The sequence below is a fragment of the Equus asinus genome, chromosome 26, assembly GCF_041296235.1.
Source record: "Equus asinus isolate D_3611 breed Donkey chromosome 26, EquAss-T2T_v2, whole genome shotgun sequence".
In the NCBI taxonomy this organism is placed as follows: Eukaryota; Metazoa; Chordata; class Mammalia; order Perissodactyla; family Equidae; genus Equus; species Equus asinus.
In genome coordinates this window covers 21,125,603-21,139,793 of record NC_091815.1, presented here as the reverse complement: position 1 = coordinate 21,139,793, position 14,191 = coordinate 21,125,603, and the positions used below count along the sequence as shown (strand labels likewise).

Sequence of the window (14,191 nt, the reverse complement as noted above, 5' to 3'; positions counted from 1 at the left end):
TACTAGGTCACACGGCGGGTGTGTGGGGGATGATGGGATTGAACCAAGCATTGGAGCCACGGAGCCCTGGGGCATCCCTAGTCCCTCCATCCCTCTAACCCAGGGGCCCAAAGCGAGTCCTGACCTGCTGTGCCCCAGCAGGCCTGGGGCCTCCTCTCTCTGAAGCTGGCCTCTGTCTTGTCTCTCTGTCTCTCCATCTCTCTCTGCCCTGGGTTGATGTCCCTGGCTGTGGGTCTCTTTGCACCAGACCTGACTCCAGTGATGTCACATCACGCAGTCCCTCCCCATGTCTCTCCCAGCTCTTTATCTGTCTGTCTCCATCTTTCTCTGGGTTTTCTCCCCATCTTCCTTCCCATTGTACTGTCTCTGATCCATAGTTCTCATCTCTCATCTGTCTACCTCCTTCCCCTTCTCTCCCTCTCTGCTTGCTGTATTTCCTCCATCTCTGTCCATCTGTCTCTCAACCCTGCCATTGAGCTTCCTCTTGATCCTCAGGACGTTAAGGCACACATTTAAAACCCTCCAATCTGGAATCCTTCTCTCTCCCATCTCCTCCTTTGCCTCCATGGTTGCAGTGAGTAGAAGGGAGTTAGGAGTAGGGAAGGCTAGTGATGGGGGGGGTGGGGTTTGAAGGTTCTGGGGCTGGGTGGTCCAGCTCAGGTGGTAGGGGCTGGAGGGCACTTCCTGCCAGGGAGGGAGGCCCTCACCCCTCTCTCCAGACTGGAAAATGTGACGTCAGAGTGGGGGCAGTAAGGGAGGAAGATGGGAACTTAGGAAATTTGACACCTCTCCTGGGTGACCAGCTTCCCAGAGAGGCCTTGGCATTGTTTCCCCCCTCCCCCTCTTACCCCTTCCCAATCCTGGGCTCTGACGGCTGTGCCTTCTCCCCTCCCCATGCAGGAACCATGCGATCTCCCTTTGCCTGGTCCCTGCCTGGGCCTCCTTTCAGCCCTCCAGCCAGAGCGTGGGAGTCTCAGGGCTCTTTCTAAGTGCAGATCTGTGATGCCAGTCCCCTCCTTGAACTTTGTCTCAGCTTCTCAGGGCTTGCAGCTGCCTTCAGGGTAAGTCAAAGCTCTCAGTCTGGCATTCAAGTCCTGCATGGACACTTCTTCAGACAGGCAGAGACAAGCTTGGAGGTGGGAAAAAGAGAATGGGGGAGACTCCCAGATGCAGAGAGAGAATAGAGACTCAGAGAGCTACAGTCACTCAGAAAGAGAGAAGAACCAGAGGGCACTCACAGAGACCCAGACGAAGAGACAGAGCAAGAGAAGTCGGCTGGGTTTTGGCAGAGTGAAGAAAGTGGAAAACATCTGAGAGAGCCAGAGGCTGAGAACTGCAGAGACTGGAAGAGAGAGTGAAATGGTCTCCGAAGTAGCTGGTTCCTTCAGGAAGCCCTCCCTGACTCCCAGGTCAGCACAAAGCCTCCCCATCCCAAGCCTGACCACTCTAGGCTGTCACTGTCTGGCAGCAGACCTATCTTCTGCCACTCAACCCTGAGCTCTGAGGGAACAGGGCCCAGGACTAATGCAGTCGCCACTGTGTCCCCAGCACTGTCCAGGCCCTTGGTGAGAGTTTCCTGAATGGATGAAAGCCTAGAAGGCTGTGAGCCCAGAGGAGCAGGGCCCAGAAGACCCCCTACCCTGGTGCTGAGAAAAAAGCTGGAGTCAGGCGGCCACAGGGCCGAGCCCTGGCTTGGCTTCAGCCCTGCCATAAGCCTCCGCTTCCTCCTCTGTGGAATGAGCTGCACTCAGTGTGCACTTAGGAGGTTTGACAAGATGCAGTGGGCACCCAAGTAGGGACTGAAAAATACCCATGTGCATGTTTGTCTGGGGGAACTTTCAAGGCTCCCCACTATTCCCAGGTGGGGACATGCCAAACCCTACTCCCCATAGAGTGCTTCCAAGCCCGGCCAGGGATGGAAATGAACGTAAATTTATTGAAACTGGTTTTGGGGAGGATGAGTGGGTGGATAGTTAAGGGTTTTCCAAAGAGAAGTGTGGGGAGGAGCCAGCGCCCGGCCGGATGGGAGCGGGTGCCTGGCCACAGACCCTATCTCAGGCCCAGTTTCTTCTTCTCCTTCTGCTTCTTGCGCACCACATCCAGGTTCCGGTCCTTCCACATGCTCTTGCGCAGCTTGATGGGGCGTGAGCCCACATACTTCCCTGTGGGAATGCAGGGTTCAAGGTCAGGCTTGGGGTCAGGCTTAGGCCAGAGACCTGCCATACCCAACGTCCCTAGGGGAGGCCTCACCCACCATTCATCTCACGCATGGCGCGCACATAGTCGCTGGGATCCTTAAAGCTGACGAAGCCATAGCCCTTGGTCTTGCCTGTGCGCTTGTCACGGATCACCTTAGCCTTAAGGAAGGATGGGAAGCGGCTGAAGGCGCGTGCCAAGATGTCATCGTTCACCTCATTGCCCAGATCCCCACAGAAGATCCGGAAGTCATCTGGGGTTGGGAGAGAGGAGGTCAGAGGATGCAGATGCCTGGCGCAGTGTTTACTTTATTGAAATACCCTCCCTTCTCTGGAGGCATGCCCCAAGCCCTTCTCCCTCTGTATCCCCGGCAGTCTCTGCCCGGGGCCTTCTGAGGAATAACAGCCAACACCTGTATGTATTTACCCCATGCTAGGCTTTCTGCTGGGCACTCATGAGGTTTTCACACATCTGGCACTTTTACACCAAGGCACAGAGAGGCCAAGTCACCTGCCCAAAGTGTCTCAACCAGGACGTGGCAAAGCTGGGGCAAGAACTCAGGCATCTGGCTTCAGAGTCCTCACTTTTAACCAACTGCACTGCCCTCCCCTACCCCAGAGCCCTCTCACCCATTCCCATAATGAAGCCCCCAACTCTGTGCCAGCCCTGGCCTCTCCTCTGAGCCGCCAGCATCCCTTGGTCTACTGGACACCTCCCATGGACATCCCCTGGGCCTCTGACACCCACCGGCTCCCACAGTGGCACCTTGGTACCAGAGACTTCATCTTTCCTCAGCTCTGCTTCCTCTGCAAAGCCCAATCTAATTCCCCCTTGAGTCCCTGAAATGGGAACACACTGCCTGACTCTGTTCCAAGGCTGACCTCAGCTGCCATTCCCGGGCTCATCCCCTGGGCCGGGCCTGAGCTTTGACTGAACATGCTCAAGCCCAGAGGAACCCTTCCCCGACGAGGCGCATATTATTATTATCCCCTTGCTGGAGATGAGGGAAATGAGGCTTGAAGGGCTAAGTGACTTGCCCAAGGTCACAGAACTAGGGTCCACAGCCTGCTTTGGCCAAGTATGGGCCGACGGTGCCATGGCCCTGGCCTGGGGAGGGTGGGCAGTCCCTGGAGAAGAGGCAGAAGTCAAGGACTGGGATGGGAGGTTGGTCCATTTCCTTGACTACCACTGTGGTTGCCCCCTGGTTTCTGTGGTGAATAAGGATACTCTTTGAGAACAAGTCAGGCCACCCCAGGAGGAAACAGTCTGACAAACTCAAAGGGTGGGAGCTTCTACAAAACAACTGGTCTGGACACTTCAAAAAAATATTATACACAAGACAAAGCAGTGGGAGAGAGACCACCTCATTAAAAGATAATCTAGTGACACAAAACTGCATGCATCCTGGTTCAGGGGAAAAAAATAGCTATAATAGTTTGGGGACAACTAAGGAAATATGAATATAAACAGACTATGAGCTACCATAGAACCATTGTTCATTTTTTTTAGATGTGTTCACGGTATTATGAGATGAAAGAGAGTATCACTTTTCCTAGGAGATGAAGACTGAGGTATTTAGGAGTGAAGTGATAACTTCATTTATAACTTACTTCAAATGAATGAGCAAAACCCAAAAAACCATACCAATACCCAGAGGGATGAAGTGAACAGAGCAAAATGTTGGCTGCTGCATGGAGGTGGTAGATATAGGGCTGTTCACTGGGCAAGGCAGTGTGCAAGTTTTCATAAAAAGTTGGGAGAGAAAACAATGCCCTTTCACCTTCAGCAAGCCAGGCCCCTCATGCATAAAAGAGGCCAGAAGGTCCCAGGTGCCAATCACTTCTGTCAGGTCTGTTTGGTGGCCAGGGGAGGGCCTGCCCCTCAGAGCCACAGTCTAGCCCTCCATGAGGCGGGCTGACAAGAGCGCCTGCCCTAGAGAGAGGTGTGGAGATCCCTGGGTCACCTTCCCTTGGCTGAGCCATGCATGACCTTGCACTTCAGCCCCCTTACCTGCATCCCACTCCAGCAGGCTAGGGTCCTCCCAGCTGCTCCCAGCTGCTGTGCGAATGCAGCGTTTCAATTTCTCTGGCTTTCCTTTCTTCTTGTCCTCACCCAGGGGCTCTGGGACCTGCAGAGGAAAGGGGAGAGGGTGCAAAGGGCTTGGTGTTGGAGTCTTCTGGACTCACCTGCCCCCTTCGCGCTCTCCTACCTTCCTTTGCCCTACCCACCCCCCCAGCCACCTCCATAGTTAAAGGACTGGATGTGCTTCTGGGTGTGGCATATGTGTTTGCCTCCCTCTCCCTCATGTCCTCCCAGCCCCTCCAATGTCTTGCATCCGTCCTACCTCCATGGATAGAAGACCACATGTGTTTCTGTGTGTGGAAGCCCATGGGCTCCTTTCTGCCCAGCTAGCTCTTTCTGTCCCCCCACTGCTATGCTCCCTGCTTACCTCAAGAGCCATGAGGCCAGGGGGCGGCTCAGGCCGTGGGGGCCGGGGCCGTGGACGCAGGGACAGGAGCTCAGGAATACGCAGTGGGGGCAGTAGGCCTCGCACAACTTCCAGGGGAAGGGGCAGGGGCTCAGGCTCCGGCAAAGGCATGGCTAGTGCCAGTGGGAGGCTGGGCCCAATGACTGCAGGGCCAGCTGGGGCACCTCCTGCCCCCACAGCCACTGCTGCGCTAGCCTCTTCCAGCCCAGCTGCCGCCGCCACCACTGCCTCTTCCTTCTCTTTCAGGCCTAACCCCAGGCCTAGGCCCAGCTCTCGGGGTGTTGCAGGCTCTTCCTGTGGGCAAGGGAAGGGTACGGGGGTGGGGGGTCAGATCACAGGCTCAGACCTTAGTCCCATCCCCATCCTGTACAACAAAGCAAGGGCCTGGGGGCCAGAGAGCAAGCAAGAGATGCCTAGACAGAGAAAGGAGGCTCTAGATAGAGACAGACACAGGGACAGAGAAAGGCAGAGAGATAGACAGACAGACACATACACAGAGACACACACAGGGACAGAGAAAGACAGGCAGAGAGGCAGACATACATACGGAGGCAGACATACACACGGAGACAGACACAGGGACAGAGAAAGACAGGCAGACACATACATATGGAGACAGACACAGGGACAGAGAAAGACAGGAATAGAGATGGACACAGTCAGACAGACACACACACATACACAAACAGGGACAGAGAAAGACAGGCAGAGACAGAAACACAGGGACAGAGAAGACAGGCAGAGAGACAGGCAAACAGACACACACACAGACACAGGGACAGAGAAAGCCATGAAGATAGAAAAACAGAGAAGGACAATCAAAGAAAAAAGAGAGATAAGGAGATAGAAATCCACTCATAGCTTTGTCTGTCTCTATACTTTCCTCCCAGAAAGAAAGAATACCAGAAAGATTCAGCCACAGAGAGAAGTAAGGAAAGAGAGAGACAAAGTTAGAGAGTGAGAGGGCAGAGACAGGAAAAGCCGGGAGAAAGGCAGTCTTAGACACAGCCCATCAGGCCAGGATGGAGGGTCTCCCACCCATGCTACTTCTGACCATTGGCTCCCTGTCCACACTCACCAGGGGAGGCCTCAGAGCAGCCATGGAGCCCAGGGGGGGGCCTGGGGCCCGAGCCATTGGTGGCAGCATCATAGGTGGTCCAGGTGGCCCAGGCAGAGGGGGGCCCACGAGGGCCTGGTGAGGGGGCCGCAGGGCCATAGGGCGGGGACCACCTGCTGCAGAAGAAAGAGCAGAATCTGTCAGGGTGTTAGTGTGGGAGTTGGAAGGCTGGGGGGGAGTTATGTGGCAGGGATGATGACCCTGGCCCCTCACCTGCTCTCTGTAGCACGTGGGGGACGAAGGCTGGACGCAGGATAGGGGCCCTCTGAGGGGCCACAGCTGTGGGAGAGAGAGATGGGGGGGGTGTGTGTCATGGGGGACCAGGGCACTTGGGGCAAGATGTGTGTGTGTGGGTACTCTCAGCATCCAAGAAATCGTGGAGAAGAGTTGGGGGAGCCTTCTGGGAGAAGTAAGGGTCTTTTCATGTGTTCATTTAGCAAAAATTTACGAATGAGGATCTCCTCTGGGTCTGGCCCTGTCCTGGGCAAGGCTAGGGACAGACCAAAAGACTCAGCATCTCAGGGAGCTCTGGTCCAGAGCAGAGAGAGTGACACAGAGAGTCCAAAGAGAGTGACAGCTTGGAATGATCAGGGGCAGGATGGAGGAAAGCCCAGGCAGAGTGATCGGGGCTAGGAAGGGGAAGCCAGGGAGTGCTGGGAGCCCAGAGGAGCCCTCTGACCCAGCCAAGAAGATTAGAGAAGGCTTCCTGGAGAAAGAGGCTTCCTCGAGAAAAGGACCTGTGAGAATGAGACCCAAAGGATCATGAAGAATTGGTCAGGCAAAGGGTGAGTGGCAATATTACTGACAAAGAACATTTATAAACAAAATCTTTTCCCTTTTCAGTTTAGGATAGTCGTAATAGAGGAAGTGGGGAGTTGGAGAGCATCATAGGAGGATGGTAAAGAGGTCAGCAGGCATCCAAGCATAGTCTTGGTGGCTGAACCGCAGGTGTCCCCTCAAGGGCACCAGGAGCCCCAGAAGGGTTGAAAGCTGGGCAGGGTGACTAGGTCAGATTTGCATTTTGATCAAAACCATACTCAAGGGTAAGAGATGTTAAGATTTCTCAGATAACAGATAAAAAAGTGTAAGAGGATTTAAGTAACACACTTAGCAAGTTTGATCTAATAGAGATTATACCACAGCTTTGCAGAACACATATTCTTTCCATACACACAAGGAAGTTATGTCACAAAAACTGTGTATAGAAGCCACTTGAACAACAAAAAGCAAAATGACCTGTGGAGAGGATAGATTTTAGTTAGTTTGATTTTGGTTTGGTTGCCAGGTTTTGGAAGATTATAGTTGGGTGACAGTGAGCAGGGGCGAAAAGGGCCCGCAATAAGAGCATTGCTGGCACACCCCAGCAATGTCGCGGGCGCGTGGGGAGGATGTGGGATCTCTCTCTGCAAGGGGCCAGGCGAGGAGCCTGGCGCTTGTTTGATGGTTTGAGCATCCTATCAACAGAGAGCACAGAGTACTGCTTACTATGTGGCAGATACCAAGACTTCAGCCCCTCATGGAGCTTATGTTTTAGACAAAGCAAAGGATGATAACCATAATAAATAAATAAACTGCACAGCTTGTTATAAGGGATTAAGTGTTACAGAGAAACACAGCAAAGGGTAGGGATTAGGAGGAACAGGAAGGAGGTTGGCCTGCAATGACCAAGTTAAGCCTTACTAAGGCTAAACTGAAGAAGTACATGATGAGCTTTGTGCTTTAGGAAGATAAGATCAGTGTGGGGATGAAATGCAGAGAGTGAGGTACAGCAATGATTTAGGCAAGAGGCTGAAGTAGTCGAGACCAGAGTGCTTGGTTAGATGTGGGGGTCCCTGGCCCCAGACTTACCTGCTCGCCGCAGGAACATGGCTTCTCGAGCCTCTGGACTGTCCAGGTGACTCCGATCACCAGGGCCAAAGCCAACTGTTGGGAGGGGAGAGATGAGGATGGTGGGAGGAGAGTCCTGGGCATCCCTTTTTACCACCCGCCTCATCCCCTGCCTCCCTCACCCTGCCACTCCTTACTTACCTGGACCCACAAAAGGAGGGCCACCCACCATGGGAGGAACCACTGTGGCTGCAGCAGCTGCCCGGGCCTCCAGAGTCTGTTGGACCTGTTGGGGAGGAGGGTGGGTGAGGGGCCTGACTTAGTACCCCCACGCTACCCTGGCTGGCTCATCCTGGGAGGCCAAGAGTTTTCATTCTTTGCACTCTGTGGGGATGGCTAGCTGTCAACCTTTAGGTCTCAGCTAAAATGTCACTTTTCAGGGACGCTTTTGGGATCATACTAGCTAAAGCTGTCCTTTGTCCCTCTCAGTAGCAACTTCTCTCATCATCCTGCTTTATCTCCCCCAAAACACTTAGCACTACCTGAAATTATGTCCAGCCTGTCCTCTCCACTTCCCATGCCACCACCCTGGTCCTAGCCACCATTATTTCTTGCCTAGTTTATTATGGTAGCCTCTTCTTTAGTCTCCTTGGTCTGCCCTTGCCCCCTAAAGTCTGCTCTCCAAACAGAGCCAGAGTGACTCTGTTAACATCTAAGTTGGACCATATCACTCCTCTGCTCAAAATCCTTCAACAGCTTCCCATCTCAGAGCAAAAACTAAGATCCTTGTGGTGGCCCACAAGGCCCTACCAGATCTGGTCTCTATCACTTCTCTGTCCTCACCTCCTCCCACTCCCTGCCTTGCTCACTCCACTCCAGGCATGCTGTTCTCCCTGCTGTTCCTTCAACATGTCAGGGATGCACCTGTCTGTGGTCCTTGTACTGGCAGTTCTCTCTCCTGGGAATGGGCTTCCCCTAGGTAGCTGCATGGTTCCATCATGTCCTTTATATCTGCTTCAATGTCATCTCCTCAGAAAGGACTTTCCCTTTCAGAAAGGACTGATAAACCTCTGCCTTTCTTACTCTACTTTGACCTGTCTCTCCCTAGTAAAATGTAAACTCCAGAAAGATAGTGATTCTTTTTCTCTGTTTTGTTCTCTGCTATATGCCTAATGCCTGGAATAGTCCCTGGTGCACAGAAGGCGTGCAATAATTATTTGTTGACAGAATGAACAAGTTTCATTTACTTGTTTTCTTTTTAGTAGTCTCTTCCTCCACTAATCATATATAGCTAACTATTGAACACTTTAACGTGACTGAGACTGAGGAACTATTTAACTTAAATATAACTTTTAAACAGACACAGAACATTTCCATCGTTGCACAAAGTTCTACTGGACAACATGCTCTAGAATATAAGCTCCGCAGGGGCAGAAACATAGTTTATCAGTCATTATTGCGTCCTCAGTGCCTGGCACATAAAATATTTGTCATGCTAATTAATCAAGCCAACATGTCAACAGCTCTCTGTATACAAACACTTCCTGTGTTCCAGATACTGTGCTCTCTGACTTACATGCCTTAGCTCGGCCGTACCTGCTGGTATGTGTTAGTCGCGATAATTGGGCGGATCACAGGAGCTGCCGGGACCTGCATCGCTTCTACCGTGGGGACCGTGGGCACCGCAGTCGGGATTCCGGTTACTGGAGCCCCCAGAACTTCCTGCTCAAACCTGGGGGAGCAGGAAGGACACCACAGCTCAGGACCTTGCACCAATCCTGGAACGCTAGGTACATCGCGACAGCACCTTCACCCCCGCCAACTTTCACTCCCGCCCCCACAGTCCCGAAGGTCCCATTCCCCCATGATAGAGCCATATGTCGGGCCTATCGAGGCCTGGAGGCTCCAGGGCTCGGCAACTGTAGCTCTAGGACGGCTTTTATCACTCCCTGTCGCGGGCCTTACAGGGCCATCTCCGCCTCCATCTCCTTCAAGCGTTCCTCGCCGCTCTTGCCCGGGATGCCGGCGCCAGGGCCCGGGACCACAGGCCCTCCTGCACCCGGGAGTCCCGGGGCTGGCCCCGCCCCAGCCATCGCTGCTGCCGTCGCTGTCGCCGCTACTACCGCCTGGGCTCAGCAGCCTCCGCCGGTTCCGAGGTCTACTCTCGGGCTTCGTCAGGGTGGGCGCCTGCGGATGACGTATCAGCGAAAGCGACCGACATCGGAGAACGACATCCTACGCCAACGCGGGGGCGTGCCGCTTTTGGAGAGCGGGCCAATGAGAATGTGATCGCACCCGGAGGGCCCGCCCCAAGGAGGAATATAGGCCAACAGAATGCCGGAAAAACGCACCAGCGGAAGAACATGGGTTTAGGAGAGTGTAGCCAAGCGAGACGGCCACGCCTTCATGGAGGAACCTGGGCTAATGAGAGCGCTGTAAAGTCTGTTGGCCCGGTCCCTAAAGTGGAAACTAGACCTTTGAGAGCTTAGGAAAGTTCGGAGGTTGTTGCCGTGCCCCCGCGAGGCCCGTTCCGGGAGTTTTGAAACACACGGAAGTCCCCATCAGCCCAGGGCTGGGCGAGATGGAGACAAATTGGGGCCGAGGGCTCCCCCGTGGGGTAGATGGACGGCTACCTGACTGTAACTCCCAGAAAGACCGGGTACATGGTCTGGGAAGCTCAGAGGAGGCGCCTGATCCAGGCTTCCTGGAGGAGGTGATATCTGAAAACTTGCTGGATGAAAATAGGGAGAGAGATTCTGGCTAGGAGGAATAGTTCATGCAATGGCCGAGAGGCAGTCAAATACGTCAACTCAGAAGGTCACGTGTGTAGGTTTGGTCTCTGCGCCCTTTCTTGGGACACAGCTGACCTCCTTTGTTTTGTAGTTCTCAAAATGTTTTTATTTGAGTACTTTCAAAAATACAATAGCGGAGAGAATAATATAATCAACCTCCATGTACCCTTCAACAATTACTATGTTTTACTTTTTTTTTCTTTAAGATTGGCACCTTAGTTAACATCCGTCGCCAATTGTTTTTTTTCTCCTCCTTCCCAAAGCCTCCCAGTACACAGTTGTATAGTTTAGTTGTGAGTGCCTCTGGTTGTGCTTGTTCTACCCTTCTTGTTTCGTCTATACTTCTGTTTATTTTTTTGCATGAGTATATTAAAGCAAATTCAAGACATCTATCAATTCACCCATAAATGCTTCATAATGTCTCTCAGATAAGGACTTCTTAAAAAAAAAAACCATGGCATTTTCATATCCAAGAATATTAATTTCTTAGTATCATCTAACACTCAGACTGTGTTCCATTTTCCCTGCCTCAAAATGTCTATACAGTAGTACCTGTATTGTAAAGTCAGGATCCAAATAAGATCCACACGTTGCATTTGGTTGCTTAGTCTATTTTTCTGTCAAAACTTAATTTTATTGGCTGACTTGGTTTCTTGAAGTCCCAGTCTGAATCAGCACCAACGAATGCTTGTTAAATACTGGCTTTTGTTTGCTTCCGTGCTAGAGATGTGGTAAGAGAATAGGAAGCCTTCGTCACCCCGCCCCCCGCCCCATTATTTCCTAGTCTATACTTGAGTCAGATTTCCTTCATGCTTGCCTAATCTCTTTTCTGTCCAAGCATTTCATGCCAGATACCATGTTACATTTAGTTGTCATCTTTCCTTAGGCTCCTCTTGCTTGTGACAGTTTTTTACATTTCCTTGTTTTTCATGCATTTGACCGTTTTGAAGATTACTGGTGAGGTATTTTATAGAATATCCCTATTTTGGATCTGCTATTTTTCTTATCATTAGGCTGGGGTTATGGGTATTTTGGGGAGAAGACCACATAGGTAAAGTGCAATTGTCATCATATCCTGTCATATCAAGGGTACATACCATCAACATGACTTAGCACTGATGATGTTGACTTTGCCCTCCTAGCTAAGATAGCGCTTGTCAGGTTTCTCAACTATAAAGTTACCTTCTGTTTGGTTCCCTTTCCATGCTCTTTGGAAGTCATTACTCGCAGCCCACACTCCGCAGGTGGGGAGTTAAGTTCCACCTCGAGAGTGGAGTTATCTACATAAATTATTAGGTGTTCTACACGGGATTTGCCTATTCTGTCCCCTTTATTTAATTATGAAATCGTTTATATCAGTATGGATTCACGGATATTTTATACTTTGGGTTATAAGTCAGCACCATTTTAGTTATTTTGTTGCTCAAATTGTTTCAGCTTTTAAAATCTTAAGTCTTTTTTAGAGCTTCTTCAAGGCAAATGAAAACAGGATTGAAACAAAAAAACAACCCACTAACTGGGAAAAAATATTTGCAAGTCATATATCTGACAAAGGCTTAATATCCATAATATATAAAGAACTCTCACAACTCAACAACAAAAAATCAAACAACCCAATCAAAAAATGGGCTGGAGACATGAACAGACATTTCTCCAAAGAAGATATACGGATGGCCAATAGGCATATGAAAAGATGCTCATCATCGCTGATCATCAGGGAAATGCAAATCAAAACTACACTAAGATATCACCTTACACCCATTAGAATGACAAAAATATCTAAAACTAATAGTAACAAATGTTGGAGAGGTTGTGGAGAAAAAGGAACCCTCACACACCGCTGGTGGGAATGCAAACTGGTGCAGCCACTATGGAAAACAGTATGGAGATTCCTCAAAAAATTAAAAATACAACTGCCATCCCACTACTGAGTATTTATCCAAAGAGTTTGAAGTCAGCAATCCCAAAAGTCCTATGTACCCCAATGTTCATTGCAGCATTATTTACAATAGCCAAGACATGGAAGCAACCTAAGTGCCCATCAACAGACAAATGGATAAAGAAGATGTGGTACATATATACAATGGAATACTACTCAGCTGCAAAACAGAACAAAATCATTCCATTTGCAATAACATGGATGGACCTTGAGGGAATTATGTTAAGTGAAATAAGCCAGATAGAAAAGGACAATCTCTGTATGACTCCACTCATATGAGGAATTTAAAAATGTGGACTAAGAGAATAGTTTAGTGGATACCAGGGGAAAGGTGGGGTGGGGGGTGGGCACAAAGGGTGAAGTGGTGCACCTACAACACGAATGACAAACATTAATGTACAACTGAAATTTCACAAGATTGTAACCTATCACTAACTCAATAAAAAAAATCTTGTCTTTTTTAATCTATGAATTTCTCTTTCCTTGACTTTTTCTTTTTCCCTTCCTCCCTCTTTCTTTCTCCTCCCCTCCCCTTTTTTTGCCTTCTATTTGTTGAAGAAACTGGATCAATTGTCCTATAGGATGTCTCACATTTTGGATTTAGTTACATTGTTTCACTTGTTCCTCACTGGCCCCGCCCCCTTTCTCATATACTGTAGTGACTGTCAGAAGCTTGATTCAATTTAGGTTTAACTTGGTGAAAGGAGGCTTCATAGGTAGCGCTGTTGTAATGTATCCTTTTGTATCCCATGAGGAGCACATGCTGTCTAGCTGTCCTTGGGTGATGCCAAGGTCAGCAGTGTCGTCCTGTTCCATCCACTGTCAGGAGCCCAGTCAACCTTTCCATGAATTGTTTTAGCAGCCCTTGATCATTACCTGTATCCATTACTTCACTAGTGTTTGGAAAACAGTGGTTTTCGAATTTTATCATTTTCTCTGCAATTATTAGTGATTCTTTCATAAATAACTTCCCCTGCATCAGGAATTTGGTTACTTGTTCACATACAGGAAAGACAGAACATGCTTGATTTTTTTTTAATGAAAAAACAGAACAAAACAAAAAACCCACCTTTTCAAAAGTGAATTGCTTCCTAGCATCCTTCAAAGGTGACCAATGAGGTATGTGTGTATAAGTATCACTATACATGTACGTTTTCAAACATATTTGACGTGCCTCAAGTCACTGCAGTCATTCTTACTGCTGCACAAAATGTCCCATCTTTGGCCAGTGGCAAGTCTCTTCAGATTGACTCCTGGGTCCTTTTAACTCAACCTCAGCAGTCTTGGAGGACTTTGTAGCTTTCTGGCACAAGATGCCCCATACTCATTTTGCACAAATCCTGCCCCAGATCTGGAATCAGTTATTTTCCCAAGGATCCTTGGTTCTGTCTAGTCAGAAATAGTAGTTAGAGACCACAATCTGGGCATTAGGGTTGCTCATTTTTACTGGGTTGTCATTATAGCTACTTTTTCCATGGACTTAGCTAGGGAAATATATATTTTTTAGAAAGAGAAAAACCCACGAGTTCATTCTGATATTTCCAATTAAAGTGAAAGATTATAGGGTGTTTACTCTTTGATTTTTGTATCTGTATCTCTTTTCATTTGCATTAAAAATGTTAGTCTCCATTAACATTAGCAAAACCACTTATTTGCTTTAGTCTAACATATAATTTTAAAATACGTAATGTAGGGTCTCAATTTTAAACTACATATTTTTATCAAAATAAAATACCAGTATTATTACAAAGACGACGACTACTGAATGCAGTTTAAGATTTCATTGCAATTCTTTTTCTCTTGGAGGCAATGAATGGAAGAACTGTGTTTTA

At 49.4% G+C, this 14,191-nt stretch overlaps 1 protein-coding gene across 2 annotated transcripts; it reads right to left on the bottom strand.

Annotated features, from left to right (window-relative positions):
• Positions 1 to 1,916: 1,916 nt before the first annotated feature.
• On the bottom strand, positions 1,917 to 10,426 carry RBM42 (RNA binding motif protein 42). Of its 2 annotated transcripts, XM_014838254.3 has the most exons (10): positions 9,594 to 10,420; positions 9,225 to 9,360; positions 7,830 to 7,914; positions 7,650 to 7,724; positions 6,015 to 6,080; positions 5,763 to 5,938; positions 4,646 to 4,978; positions 4,207 to 4,324; positions 2,255 to 2,449; positions 1,917 to 2,162 (listed from the first exon to the last, which is right to left on the bottom strand). In XM_014838254.3, the coding sequence occupies exons 1-10, from the start codon at positions 9,719 to 9,721 to the stop codon at positions 2,050 to 2,052; spliced, it is 1,425 nt and encodes a 474-aa protein (XP_014693740.1). In that variant the 5' UTR covers positions 9,722 to 10,420; the 3' UTR covers positions 1,917 to 2,049. The 2 variants fall into 2 exon arrangements, with proteins under 2 accessions (XP_014693740.1, XP_014693741.1); XM_014838255.3 differs by lacking the exon at positions 6,015 to 6,080 and having other exon boundaries at positions 5,763 to 5,917; positions 9,594 to 10,426.
• Positions 10,427 to 14,191: the final 3,765 nt, after the last annotated feature.

Bases quoted from the DNA above. Each gene is read 5' to 3' on its own strand.
- RBM42 (XM_014838254.3), bottom strand. From the start codon at position 9,721: ATGGCTGGGGCGGGGCCAGCCCCGGGACTCCCGGGTGCAGGAGGGCCT. The intron at 6,081-7,649 runs GTAAGTCTGGGG...TCTCTCCCACAG, and splicing joins CATGTTCCTGCGGCGAGCAG to CTGTGGCCCCTCAGAGGGCC. The intron at 4,325-4,645 runs GTAAGCAGGGAG...TTTCCTCTGCAG, and splicing joins CTGGCCTCATGGCTCTTGAG to GTCCCAGAGCCCCTGGGTGA.